Here is a 14,598-nt window from a genome sequence, read left to right as displayed (position 1 = left end):
GAGAAAGCTATTCTGTCTTATTATACCAATTCAAAACACAAATAGAGTAGCACATTATTTAACTGAAGTTGATTTAATTATCAGCTTTATCAAATTATACCTACTACCAACTGCAAAGCTGTGGTTAAGTAAGTTTGACCAGATGTCACATAACTCTGTAGGGGACGATGGTGGTGTCCTTCTGGTTCTGGTGCTCTTTCTTGAAGATGTTAAACTCAATTTTCTTATGCGTTGCTTACTTCATTCTACTTTCCTGTCCAAACCCTTGTTATACGTTCCGAGACATTGTGCAAAACTTTTTCTTTTCCTGTCCATCAGTTTCTTCCTTGTAAGATTATCTGGACAGATGTTTTCAGGGGCCTTCAGGATCTAGATAGGAATGTCTCTCTCTGATTCTTTAAAGGCATGAACAATTTCTGTATGACATGCTGCAATAATATTTAGAAATCTCCATCTCTAGAAACTTCCAGATTAGGAAGGTTAGGTAGACTAGTATGTATCTGGTGGAGCTTGGTAGACTGGAGATGGAGACAGTGGGGAAGCAGGACATGATATACTGACTGGTGTGTACAGGCAGCCTGTGCTATGTGTATGAAACTCCGCACAACTGCAAAGAGCCTTCTTTCCCTTCCTTTTTTTTAAAAATGCCATTACTTCATAGTCTGTAAAGGGTTTGCTAGAGGTGGTGGTGGGATGGGAATATATTTCCTGTGGGAAGAAGAGAGAGACAGACCTGCATCAACAGGCTTTGCCCATTCTCTTAAACGAATCATTATGGAGCACAGCTGTCTTGTTCATGGTTCTTACAGTCCTGAGAACTCTTGCACTTTCCAGATAATTTGAAGACCTATTCAACCCAAAGAAGATAAGCAGTAAATGGAATAGCCACTTACGAAAATGAGACAGGAAAATAGGATTCCTTCTAGCTCAAGGGACAGTGCAAGTGTCACAAATAAATCTCCTAACAAGGAAATTCACTGAGTAGAAGCTCATTACCGCAAAATTAGGCCTTCCTTGTTGAGTTCACTGAAGATCAAGCCTTTGAAACTGTGGAAAAAAATGCTAAATGCAGGTCAATACAGTCTTAGTTCCAGCTCTCACCAGGGAGTGAGAGCTCCCAGCAGTTTCCACGCATTGCGTCTGTCTTCCTTGGACTGCATGTGACCGCTGACAGTGCAGGCACAGCTCAGAGTTGGTTGCGTATGCAAAATTATGCTAAAAAGAGACTTGGGAAAGCCTGTAGTTTCGAGCTTCTCTCTCACAACATCCTGTGCTTGTGTGAACATGGGTGTACATCTGCTATGTCTCTGAACAATGTCAGCTGTGGCGAATGAACCTTATTGCCATTCTCTGTTAGCAGACAAGTCTGTGGGTTTAGAGAGGCAGGAGTGTCAGAAGGTATCCCAGAAACAAGGGGAAATTTGTAAAAGTGTCCTGGTTTCAGCTGGGATAGAGTTAATTTTCTTCCTAGTAGGTGGTATAGTGCTGTGTTTTGGATTTAGGATGAGAATAATGTTGATAACACACTGATGTTTTAGTTGTTGCTGAGCAGTGTTTACACAAAGTCAAGGACTTTTCAGCTTCTCGCACTGCCCTGCTAGTGAGGAAGCTGGGGCTGCACAAGAACCTGGGAAGGGGACACAGCCAGGACAGCTGTCCCTGGCTGGCCAAAGGGATATTCCATACCATATGACATCATGCAACCATAAAACTGGGGGGAGTTGGCTGGGGCGGGTGGCAGCCGCTGCTGTGGGACTGGCTGGGCATCGGTGGGTGAGTGGTGGGCAATGGTACTGTGCATCATTTGTATATTCTTTTGTAATAACAACAGTAACAATGATAATAATTCTTGTTTTCCCTTCCTTTTCTTTCTTATTAAACTGTCTTTATATCTTAGCCCATGAATTTTTACCTTCTTTTTTTCCTATTCTCTCCCCTATCCCACTGTGGGGGAGTGAGTGAATGGCTGTGCGGTGTTTAGCTGCCTGGCAGGTTAAACCGCAACAGCCCTTTTTCATACCCAATGTGGGGCACAAGGATTGAGACCCTGAGAGACCTGACCAGATTGTGTTAAAACAAATTTGTTATAAGCATTCATTATGTTAGTTTAGTAGTTGCTGGTCACAATGTCGATTTATTTGTTCTCAGGGCGTGTTGTCAGTTGTGTTATTCAACACCTTACTTGCAGTATATACCCCCTGTGATGCTGTTTATCACCTCTGGGGGCTGGATTAAGGTTATCATTTTGCTGTACTGTGTAACACTGTTTTATGATATGATAAAATTACCAGTCGTGAGACTGATCTGATATTTGTTCTAAGCATTGCTGTCACCTCTGTACTTCGGGAGCCATCTCTCGGAAACTATTAATAATTACGCTCTTTACCTTTTCTCCTTGGCGAGCCAATCTATGGGGAAGACAAGGAAGAAAATGTTCCCCAGCTCCTTCACCTTCCCCTTCTCCTCCAGGCTAGTTACAATAGCTCTTGAGAATTTTGAATATTCTTGGCACATCGGACCCTCAGGAGAATAAGGCTGTCATGGACACTGGTGGGCAGTCTGCTCTAATGTCATCAAGATATAAATGGTCAGAATCCATGTGTATTTCTGGAGTGATGGGGGATCCCTGTAACAGCTGACTGTGTTAGAGACTGAAGCGAGCCTAGCTGGGAATGAATGACAAATGCACCCCATCGTGACTGGCCCAGAGGCTCTGTGCATCCTTGGCATAGGCGGTCTCAGGAAAGGGTATTTCAAAGACCCAAAAGGGTGCCATTGGGTTTTGGTATAGTGGCCTTGGAGATGGAGGAACTTAAACAGTTGTCTACTTTGCCTGGTCTCTCGGAGGACCCTTCTATTGTGTGGTTGCTGAGGGTCGAAGAACAACATCGGCATTATCAGGCATTGGAATGGGCTGCCCAGGGAGGTGGTGGAGTCACCATCCCTGGAGGTATTTAAGAAACGTGTAGACATGGTTCTTCAGGGCATGCTCTAGTGTCCAAGATTACTGGTTTGTGGTGGGGTGCTGTGTGGGTGGGTGATGGTTTTTGGTTTGGTTGTTGTTGTTGTGTGTTCAGGTGGTGGGTGGTGGTTTTGTTTGTGGTGGTTTTTTTTTGTTTTTTTTTTTTTTTTTACTGTTGGTTGGACTCGATGATCTCTGAGGTCCCTTCCAACCACTACGATTCTGATTCTGATTCTGAACAGGTGCCAATCACTACCACAACGGTGCATTGACAGCAATATCACACCAGCCGAGACTCCCTGATTCCCATCCTTAGGCTGATTTGTTGACCCGAGAGCCAAGGAGTGATCAGCAAGACTCACTCACCCTTTAACAGTCCCATAAGGCCAGTGTGAAAGTCCAGTGGAGAGTGGAGACTTGCAGTAGACAATCATGGCCTGAATGAAGTCACGCCACCACTGCGTGCTGCCATGCCAGAACTTCAAAACATATTGGAGTCAAAGGCAGCCAGGTGGTATGCCACAACTGATATCGTTAATGTGTTCTTTTCAATCACTTTGACAGCGGAGTTCAGGCCACAGTTTGCTTTCACTTGGAGGGACATCCAGTACACGTGGAATTAACTGCCCCAGGAGTGGAAACACAGCCCTACCATTTGCAATGGACTGATCCAGATTGCAGTGGAACAGGGTGAAGCTCTGAACGCTGCAGTACATTGATAACATCATCGTATGGGGCAACACAGCAGATGAAGCTTTTGAGAAAGAGAAGAAAATAGTCCCAATCCTAGTGGTGCAGGTACCACTTCTTGTTAGTGAAAGAATCAGAGAATCACAGAATTGTAGGGGTTGGAAGGGATCTTTGGAAATCACCTAGTCCAACCCCCTGCCATAGCAGGGTCACCCAGAGTCTCCAGAGAAGGAGACTCCACACACTCTCTGGGCAGCCCATTCCAGTGCCCTGGCACCCTCAAAGTAAAGAATTTTATTCCTCATGTTCATATGGAATTTACTATGTTCCAGCTTCTGGCCGTTGCCCCTTGTCTTGTCAACAGGCATCACTGAGAAGAGCTTGACCCCATCCTCTTGACACCCAACCTTTAGATGTTGGTAAGCCTTGATGAGGTCTCCTCTCAGTCTTCTCTTCTCCAGGCTAAGCTTGATCACAGTCATACAGCCTAATCCCTGTCTGTACCTTAAAGCACAGAATACATCAGTGAGTGCTACTGCCTGAAGTGTGGTATCTATGGAGATGTTATCGCTCCGCTTTGCTTTGAGGGGCAGGATGCCTGCGTTGCTGACAGTTTTACTGAGTTACCTTCATGCTGCCAAGGGCTCCTCTGGGGAACCTCCTGCCACAGCCTTACGTCGTGCTTTAAGAGGGAAAGAAGCAGGCTGTGGCCATTGAAATAGGCAGGGATGGGTTGTGGTTATGAGACGATCAGGCACTCATCTGCTGTAGTTCTCTGCCAGATCTCTTCAAAGGTAGATCTCTGTGCTTAAAACTGAGCAATTTTTGGCCCTGTAGTACCACATGCACTCACTGATTTGAGACAACCCCAAGCATTGTAGAATGTCTTTGACTTCGACCTTTCCAGCAAGAGAAATGACTCTTTATGCCACCTTGCAAATCTCGCTCCTAAAGCAATTACGCACTAGGGGTGGTTTGCACAGGACTGTGTTTGGAAAGAAAATGACATTAAACCTTCCGTCCTAGAAGAGTACCAGTATATCAATATCCAAATCAAATAATATAAAGCTTCCTTTGTCTGCCAGCTAGGAATAAGAATGCATTATACATCTAATATGATTTTTGCCGTGTCTCTAATACGATGAGGTTTAAATTAAAATAAATATGACTGCATGCTTTTGAAGAGCTAATCAGGCTGAAACGTTCTAGCCTAAGTGGTGTAGCACAAAGAAATAAATGTGTAGTTTTCTAGGCTGCCGGGACTTACGCGTAACTGTTGTGCAGGATGTGTGATGGGAAGACAATAGCAGGGTGAGACACTTAGGGTGTTCCTGGGTGTGCTTGGTAAAAGTCAGTAACAGGAAAATGATTTGAATGCAGTCTGGACGACAGCCCTATGATTCTGCTAATTAATTAGCTCAAGTCTTATTGGTCTTGTTGGTGTTTAAACAACTCTTTTTTCTGCCCCATGTAATTTTTGGTTTTTACTGAGAAGGTGCTTTTTTTGTCTGCACTATTCCAGTTCCAGCAGACCGACGCCACAAAAACTAATCATTATAACGACAAAGCTCCATTCACTTGTCTACCAGGGCCTTTAATACTTTTTTTTTTTTTTTTTAAAAAGTACTTTCTCTTCTTTTCTTTATTTTTTTCCTCCTAAACAAAACTTACCTCAGGAAATCTTTAGTTCTCTGTCAGTCTCAACTCACTGACTTCTGATTGCAAATTACGTATTAGTCTTCCACTTAAAAGCAAAGCAGTAGCTTTAGCACAGCAGAATAGACCTGTCCTGATTTCAAACTCTTGAAAAAACAGCAGTCCCTAAGACTTTCTGACCTGGACTTTTATCTTACCACAGCTCATGGACTCAAAACAATTCTGCAAAGGCCCAAATTCCTGGAAGTACCTTCTGAAAAGCTATTATTCTTTGTAAAAAGCATGTGCCTCTTGGCTTCTTGATGATGATCACAGATCTGTCTCTCTCTGAAGGACTGAATCTGCTACACCTTTTTTTGTGCACATCTTATTAAGAGAGTTCCAAAATACCACTTGCTAAAAGGCTGTATTTCAAAAGCTCAGATTCCTGCAGCACCGAATGTTGGAAAGGAACAAAACTGGCTCTGAGTAAATTTTGCAAGAAGTTGTTGTTCAGGGGCTATGGAAGTGGAAATAGCAGGGGATTCTGATTAATAGCCAAAACACATCTTGAAAGTACATGATTCCCATCCCAACTCTGATGCCCAGTTGTTTATTAAATAGTCACACAGGCATCACAGACTCCTCTAGAAGGAATTAATTGTAAACATTCTTGCCTTCAATGTCGCTTTGTACACATTCTTTTCCTGTTAGTGAAAGAAGAATTACTCAATAAGCACTGGACTTCAAGCGAAAATTTGCCTCAATCTGCGCTTTTTTCGTTACATGAATGATGTCTTAAATTCCATAGTCTCCACTGTAACCATAAGAAGGTTACACCATTGGAGGCACCTAAAAGTTAGGAAGGACAAATCCCACCTGAGTTTATGTGAAGTTCATTTGTGATGCTGTGATACATCAGCACACGGATGAAGCTATTGACTGTCTGAATTCATGTGCAGAAGCTTAGGGGTTTACTTCTAGAGTTCCTCGGGTAAGTCCCAATTGTATTGGCCAACTTTGCAGCTCTAACATGGGTCAAGGGCCTGAAGGATTGCACAGGACTTTTGGCAACTTGAAAAAATGGCTACTTTTTCTGTATTTTAATTTAAGATGCCTCTGCACTTCCAGGCTCTACATTCAAGATGTGGTCTTGGCTGTTGTTCTCCCCTCTCAGGTAGTAGCTTCTGGGTGCACCAGAGATGACAAGAAAATGCCCTCTTCTGAAAGATACCCATTGCAGATAAAAGATGAAATTTCACAGGTGAACACTCGCAGTCCTCATGGTGCTGGGTAGCAAACGTCCCTAGAAGACATTGGATGCTTTAGCTGTCATTAGAAATAAAGTTAATAGGGTAATTGCTGTTACAGGGTCAGCTATTCTCATTTTGAAATCCAGCCTGCCTACAGTTTAATATTTATTTTCTTTAAATACCATGTTTGGGAACTTGAAACCAACATATCAATCTGCTCCATTGCCATTAATTATTGAGAATGCAAGTGTTTAATTACAAGTACTAATACAACTGGCCTAGATAATCCTGGAGTGAAAGTGTAGGAGAAAAAATAATCTCCCTGCAGAAATCACACCAGGAGTCTGTCTGTGTTTTGTGCAGGTGATTCCAGCCTTTGCTCAGCCTGCGTTCATGAAAACAACGTTTACAGCAGAATATTTCAGATTTTGTACAGAAACGAAGAGATCATTCTGAATGAATCAATGAACTTCAGAGTGCACCTGCTTCTGGATGGCGAAAGGGTGAGTTGTCTTGGGATGCACATAAAAATTAGGAGGGCTGGGATTCCTCTTACCTAACTTTAGGTGTCCATCGCACAGATATCTCCGTTTGAGAAGTTGTCATGGGGTCCCTGTGCTGTCACAGGTCTCATCGATGTAGCTGGTGGAGGTAAAAGCATGATTTATCTGACCAAATACCAGCATCTGCATTAGAAGGCGATTGACCATCCTGTACCCATCATTACCTATGCTGACAAGGGTGCCTGGGGTGATTTGTTTATTTGTAAATGCCAACTGTACGAGCATCTGCATTATTCAGATAGACCCTATGCACTGTGCCTGTTAGGAAGGGTAGTCTACACTTTGTCTTTCCGGTGGAATAAAATGTTGACATATACTGGTAAATCAGTATATCAGAAATTCAAACGTATCAACCACAATTTGTCATTTGTGCACTCGATCGTTCATTCTACATTTCTATGTAGATCAACCTCACCTGAGAAAACCAGGAATATTCTGCGTCTTGTTATGACCAGCTTCTACTCCTGCCATCCATTACTGCTATCTTCTCCTCCTCCTCCTTCTCCTTCTCCTCCCTCCCTAAGGCTGGTTTTTGCTACAGTCCCTTTCCACCACTCCTGGTTGCAGGAGTGCATGGCAGATTTGCTGGAGCTTAGACTCCCTAAAGTCCATGTACGACCCCTTTGCTTTCTGTTGGTAGAGAGACACATGCCCAGGGAAGTGGTTGAATCACCATCCCTGGAGGTATTTAGAAGACGGGTAGACATGGTGCTGAGGGACATGGTTTAGTGGTGGTTTTGGCAGTGTTAGGTTGGTGGGGTGGTTGGACTCAATGATCTTAAGGGTCCCTTCCAATCTTAGACAATGCTATGATTCTATGATATTAGCTGTTTTTGCAAAATCACTATGCCATCAAAATTAATTATACAGCCAGTGTGAATCAAATGCTGTGTGTTGAACTTGGGGCCAGAGATTCTCACCTGTCCTTCCTTATATAAGTTTGTCTCGGAGCATGAAGAGATTTAAAATTCCTGTTTTGTCTCATTTCTACCCATATATACGTGGCTTATCTAAAGATAAGCCAAGATCTAAATTAAAACAGCAGGAGAACCTAATTTAAGCTGATTTCACATGCTTCCCTTTCCCTCCCACCTTTTTCTTGGTGTTTTGGTTTGGTTGTGTTTTTTTTTTAACATAGTGTCATCAGTTTATTCCTCCCTAGAATTGTTGTTTTGTGCTTTTATGAAAAAATACTAAATGTGAATTTATCAATATTCGTTAAGGAAATGTTCCAACATGCTTAATTGAATATTAATTTTATGCTTTCTCAGTGGAACTTCTCTGATTAAAAGTCCCTGCTCTCAAATTATAGCAGTTTCTGCTGTGTTGAGCAGGGATGATTTCTGATGATTTCTGCATTAATATTCAGGAAAGTCGTGCACCTGACAAAATTAAAAAAAAATAAATCCCGCAAGATTCCTCGCAGCTAAACCGCGTTCTGACTCTCGATGTTCTGTGTGCATCGCCCTTGTCTTTTCATGGGAGAACACTTGGCAAAAGCACAGCTGCCCAATTCTGTACTTACAGAATGGTTTTGCACTCCTCTAAAACTCCTTTATCTCTGTGTGATGAAGTTGCGTTGGGTTTTCAGGTGTGTAGAAGAAGGGGGTAAACAGGTCTGTCCCAGATGAGTTGCTGAAGAAACTCTAAAGAATCAAATGCAAGAAATAAAAGTCCGTAAAAGTTTTTGCATGTTGAGCAGATTCACACAGTTCACTTCTTCTTAATGCTCCCAGGCCTACTTTGATGTCTTGCCCTCCACAACTTTAAAAATTTGATATAAATATGGGAGAGACTAAAATGTGCCACTCCACTGGACACCATGCTCAGAAGAAACCTGCTATGTCCGGAGCTATTGTTCAGAGAAGGTTTTGCGTCTCTGTCATGTCATCTCATGTGTTGGGATGAGATCCTTGCAATGTGGCGTTGGCAAAACACCTAAAGATTTGTAAAGTGTTTTAAATACTATCTCTGTTCAGACCTTCTTAACTTCTTTAACACACAACAGATACAAATCCTTTTCAGGCCAATTGTCTTGAGTTTTTCTGGTTGAGGGTGAAGGATCTGTTCACTGCTTTTTCTGTAAATGGAAGTTATGATAAATAGACAAGGAAGTTAGAGTGGATAGTAGAAGTGCTGAGTTTACATGCTCCATGTAGTTTCTGTTGTTGTGAGAGCTGGAATTATCAACTATTATACCAAAATGAGCAGTGTGCTTTCTCCTCATGGTTCTAGGGTAGTTTTGTTGATGAGATAAGTTGCTGAGATAGCCTCAGTACAAAAAAAACCTCAAAAACAACACTCAATGTGCATGTCCAGATTAGATTATTGCTACTGGTTTCTTTTTTCTTTTTTTTTTTTTTTCTTTCCCCCCCTTCCTCTTGCATAACCCTAGATAGGCTTAAATATGGAAATACATCTTTTTTGTCTGGCATTAAATGGAAGAAACCTCAATTATACACCTAGAATTTGAGCATACCTTTGACCGTAGAAATTGTGCTTTAAAACTCTCTGGTTTATTAGATGCCTTTTTCTATATTATCCCAGAATACAGAACTCTTTGAATTCATAGGAAACAATATTGCAGGGCTGAGGCACCCTTTAGTGTTACAAAGAAGTCTAATTTATTTTCATAAGCTTTTTCTCTCATTCTTATTGAAGAAGGAGCTCTGCCTCTTTCATCAAGCAATAAAACAGGTAACTTGTCTGTCTCCTTGCTTGCTGGCTCCATACAGGGACAATTTAATAGCAGGGAGAGGACAGTGTGAGGCATGCTGGGATAGCACAGTATATTAGATTTTGTACTTTCCAGAGAAGTTGAAGTGAGATGGGATATCTGGATCATCCAGTCTGACGTTCTGGCTAAATTGATGAATATTACGAAGTATTATGGAAACTTCAGTTATAACTGTTATTGCAGCTCTTAAAATCTAAACCAAAGATGTAAACGTAAATCTGAAAAATTAGAATTCAAAACTGAAATGATACACTTGATTCCAGGCCAGTTCAACAGAAATCGGCGTACTTTGCTTTGCATATACTTTTATTGTATAGATATTTTTAGCTTTGGGGTACAAATACTTTCTATTGTACAGATTCCAAACAGTGTTTAATAAAATGCATTTCCCTATCAGTGCAGCCCTGTGGCAAGAGAGGTGGAGGTTAGAAAGCAGCCTGAATTCCCGATGCTGCCTTCTGCAAAATTATATTTGCTCATAGATGAATATGGGGTCTTTTTGCACAAGCTTTGAGGCCCAAGGAGGGAGCACTAGGGGAAATGTAGGCACACCCCAGCAACCGAGAACGAGATCTGAGTTTGCAGACTTTACTTTCCACAAGATACGGGATGATGTTACAAGTAAATGCAGAGTAATATTAAGCTGATGCAAGCAATGAAGAATTAATCAAATCAGAAATGACAAAATTAATTTTAGGGGAAAAAAAAAAAAGAATGAAATGCATGTACGATTTCAAAGAAAGCTTTCAAAATTTTTGTTCAGAACTGTCTTTACTTATTTTATTTTTCAGTGGAGGTGAGATCAGAATGTAAAACACAATAATATTTCCCAAAGGTCAGACATTCTGAATTTCCTTTTAATTTTATTTGGGTGAGTGGAATATTACAGAACCAAATTATATTCCTTGTTTACCATGAATGTATTCCACAGACACAGATTTTCATTTTTTCTTTCATGAGTTGTGATTTTAATCATTAACACAGTTGAAAGGTCAAAAACTTCGTAAAAGCCACTGGAAGGCACTTCACAGAGTATCTGGGAGGACACTGCTTGGCTTAGCCAGTCAAGAACTAATTATACTCCAGCGAAATTTTTCAGGCTAATTTCTTAAGTATGTTAGTGTGAAATATTAAAGCTTTTCTTCAGGGGGAAAAAAAATTAAATCTGATAGTCTATCAAACTTTTGGAAAATTGTACAGTCTGTAAATGAGAACTGTGGAAAACACCATAGTAATCCCAGTAGTGCTAAAATATGCTGCCATTATTTCATTTAAGGACAATAGTATTTCATACAGGAGACTGAGGAATGATAGAAATTTCAGTGCCTCTTCTGTATGAGCTATGGAAAGGCCACTTCATTTTTTCCTAGTTAAAGGATCTTACACACCTGTGGTTCTAACAAGTGGAAGTAAACCACAGGAAAGTTCAGCAGGTATCAAAGCTGTATAGTAACTTCTGTCATGTAATTACTGTACGTAATTCTGTTGTGTCTCAACCCATGTATAAGTCTTTTAATGATATTTTCTCATGAAAAGTTCCGTGATTTTTGAACAACTGTCCAATTTTCACTTGTCTTAATATTTATACCTCCAATGTACAAAAAGAAAAAAAAATATGTAAACTCTGCAGTGAGAACTGTGTTTTGATTTTATGCAGGTTTTTGCACGATGCTGAGCAGACTGATTTCAATACAGTTTGGAGATTAAAAATATCCTATACTTGCACCTTAATGCATGACCCCATGCGGTGATGAGCATCTCCAAGTCTCTCAGACATCTGCTCATTGCCTCAAGGTGTTTTGAGTTAGTGTCACTTCCTATTGAACTTGTTTTAAACACAGACTCAGATTTCAGTGACAGTTGCAGGTGCTCAGCAGTATTAGGCACAGACCCAAAATTTCATCCCCTCTGTTGGAGGATGAGGTTTTCTCTGTCTGAAGCACTATACTTGAGTTGAATTCCTAGTTTAAATTCAGACTGTAGCTTCAATAATGATTATTTCCTTTGCAACTGCCAGCAACTGTGATTTTTAGTCACAACAACTTGTTAAAAAAGTCTCTTTTTTTTTCTGAAAGACATACTTCCAGCTGTTTTGCGATAAACACAAAAGAGAAAACACATTTTCAGTAAACAAAAGCTGGAATTTTCTCCTTACATCTCTGTGCCTGTGGTCATGCTAGAAGAAATACCATGTTACTTCAGAAAGATTTAAATTTTACATCTTTGATAAACTTTGTCAAAGCACAATCAATTCCTGACTCTCCATTTTCTTGCTTTAACAGAAAAAGACACACTGTAGATGGAGTTTCCCCTTTGGAAATGCCTCTGCCATTGCCTTCAGTGCATTTTTGGTATAGTCTGCAGCTAAGAAGGTGCTAATCAGCTGGAGAAAGTAGAATTCATCTTGCCTAACTGAAGCTGTCTAAAATTCAAGTGTATCTAGACCAATGCATTTCTCTAGGCTCTATCTATTGTCAGTGGAAAGAGACAGGCACCAACAGAAATCACTTGTCCTTTTCAGATGTGTATCTCGGGATGACTTGGCTCACTCTATGCTTCTGCTTGTTGCTTTCCACTAACAAAAGACAGAACCTAGAGGTCTCACCCCACCTTTTTCTGGCAAAAAGTGGGTAAAAAGAAGTTGTATTTATAATACCCTATCCCCAGTGAACAACTCCATTTTTCCACCCGCATTCCTGTGCATCTCCTGTTATACTCTGGTATACAATAAAAGGATGTTTACAATCACAGGACAAGACTATCTTGGTAATAAAATGAAGGATTTTTTTGTTCATACTTCCATTTAGGTTGGTAGAAAGAAGAACGTTTTTTATTCTACTAAACCTACATTGCTGGGGAAGAAAAGACATTTCAAAGGAGTGAAGGAGAAAATGCTGGGCAGCTTCATCCTACTTTCATTCTAAATTATTTATTTCCATTGATTATAGTTGCTTTAAATGTGCCAGGCTGAGACGCATTATCCAATGTAGTCCTTTCCAGGTGAAGGTTATGATCTGACAGCCCCCTTCTTGTACTGTTTCAGAAAATCCAGGGAAAGTGTTCTATTAATAAAAGAAGGGTAACATTGCTGGTGAGACATATTAGATGAAGGTACTTGTCAGTTGGCCTGTGGTCACACATGGTATCTTCAGTGCATTTAGCAAGCTGAATCCTACCGTGTATAAATATGCTCAGCACCCTGCAACAAAGTGAACAGTTAAGCTTCTGTTAATTGAAGCTTTAAAAACAACAAAAGCCTTTGAGTTTTGCATGGTCTAGATGAGAACCAATGACAAACTTCCTCCATGAATCTGTCCAAGGCCAGAAAGAGAGACTGGGAGACAGGAAAGCCTCAATTTGCTGAGAAACAAACTAAAAGGCTAATGGTGAAAGATCAGAAATCGTCAGAATCATTTGAGCCGTTACTGATTGGTTTAAGCTGTAAATTTTGAACCTTGCATTAGTTACAGGCAGGTGACCAGAAGGATTTGTGCCTATTTCTCAGCCAAGAAAACCTGGTCCTTGTTCTCATTCAGCTGACAAGAGAACCCAAGTGAATACTCACTCGATGAGGGAGCTCCGCTTCAGAAATACTCCACTGACTCGTCATGTGCAAAGAGCATCCAACAAATGCTGTGCTCTACATACTCTGGCTACTCTTGTCTGGAGTGATTTTTTTTTTTTGATGTGACAGGACACCCGGGAGCAGATAACACCTCTGACTGCTCTGGTTCCCTCTGCCTCCTTCAGCAATTACCTTGACTTGCTGTCTCATTTGCTCCTTTCCACCACTTTGGCAGGGTGCTGCTGTTGCTGCATATTTTTGACTTTCCTCTTAGCAGACAATCCCATCCACCTTTGCCTCCTGTGTTGTAGGTGCTGACTTCTAAAGGTAACCTCGCCTTACTCTTTTTGTAGGTGGAAGATGCATTGACTGAGGCAGATTTCCAGCTCAAGTTGGACCTGCACTTCACTGATAGCGAACAACAGTAAGTGCTGTTTTAAAGCTCAGTTGGTAATGCAGGGGTTTGTTCAATTGGTAAATTACTTCGATGAAGTGAGAGCCCTTTGAAAAAAGGGATAGCTTTGATAAGTCTCTCCTTTGCCTCAGTGTTGAAGTCCTTCTGTTTCTCCTCTCTGTGTTTGAAGAGTGTATCTCATAATCCTCTTTAAAGGAACAACATTTTTTCTCCTTTAAGTGTGAGGTTTTCAAAGGTGTTAAGTGTTGCTCTATCTCTGCTGCTGTTAAAGCCAAAGGGAATATCATCACTGACCTCCATGTGAACAGGGGCTGTGGTTCAGGAATGCATTTCTTTCAGGAGACAGCAAAGTATTTTCTGGTTGAAGATGAGTATATGAATGTGCTAAGCACTTTTCTTGTATAAGAACCAAAGCTGGCTCTATATTTCAGGAGGAAAGAGTCTTCTCATTGACTTTGATCGCTTCCCACTGCATTTGATTCCATAATTTTACGTGAAGAGGGAGTAGCATCCCTTCCTGAGACACAGCAGAAAGTGTGATCACAGACATTATTCAACCTCTCTGAATCACAGAAAAGGCTTCCAATGACTTCAGCAGAATTTATGGGGGGGGTGGGGTGGGAGCAGGTGCAGAGAAATCATCTGAACTGTTTCATACCCAGACTGTCCCCATGTGATTTTATTCATGTCCATGTAAACAAATTTCAAGAACATGTTTCCTTTTTCTTCAAAATACAAAAAGCGAAAACTTGTTCTCTCAGGCAGGGGGGACTGCACC

At 41.1% G+C, this 14,598-nt stretch overlaps 1 protein-coding gene across 1 annotated transcript in view; it reads left to right on the top strand.

Moving 5' to 3' along the window:
- Nucleotides 1-14,598, top strand: part of FAM135B (family with sequence similarity 135 member B) — a 132,032-nt gene that overhangs the window by 54,156 nt on the left and 63,278 nt on the right. The window contains exons 3-4 of the mRNA XM_074144951.1: nucleotides 6,904-7,043; nucleotides 13,759-13,829. Coding sequence (XP_074001052.1) covers nucleotides 6,904-7,043; nucleotides 13,759-13,829 — 211 coding nt within the window. The remainder of the gene's footprint in view (nucleotides 1-6,903; nucleotides 7,044-13,758; nucleotides 13,830-14,598) is intronic.

Source organism: Numenius arquata, chromosome 3 (assembly GCF_964106895.1).
Source record: "Numenius arquata chromosome 3, bNumArq3.hap1.1, whole genome shotgun sequence".
NCBI lineage: Eukaryota > Metazoa > Chordata > Aves > Charadriiformes > Scolopacidae > Numenius > Numenius arquata.
The sequence above is the reverse complement of the archived record's forward strand: the minus strand, read 5'-3'. Positions and strand labels throughout refer to the sequence as shown.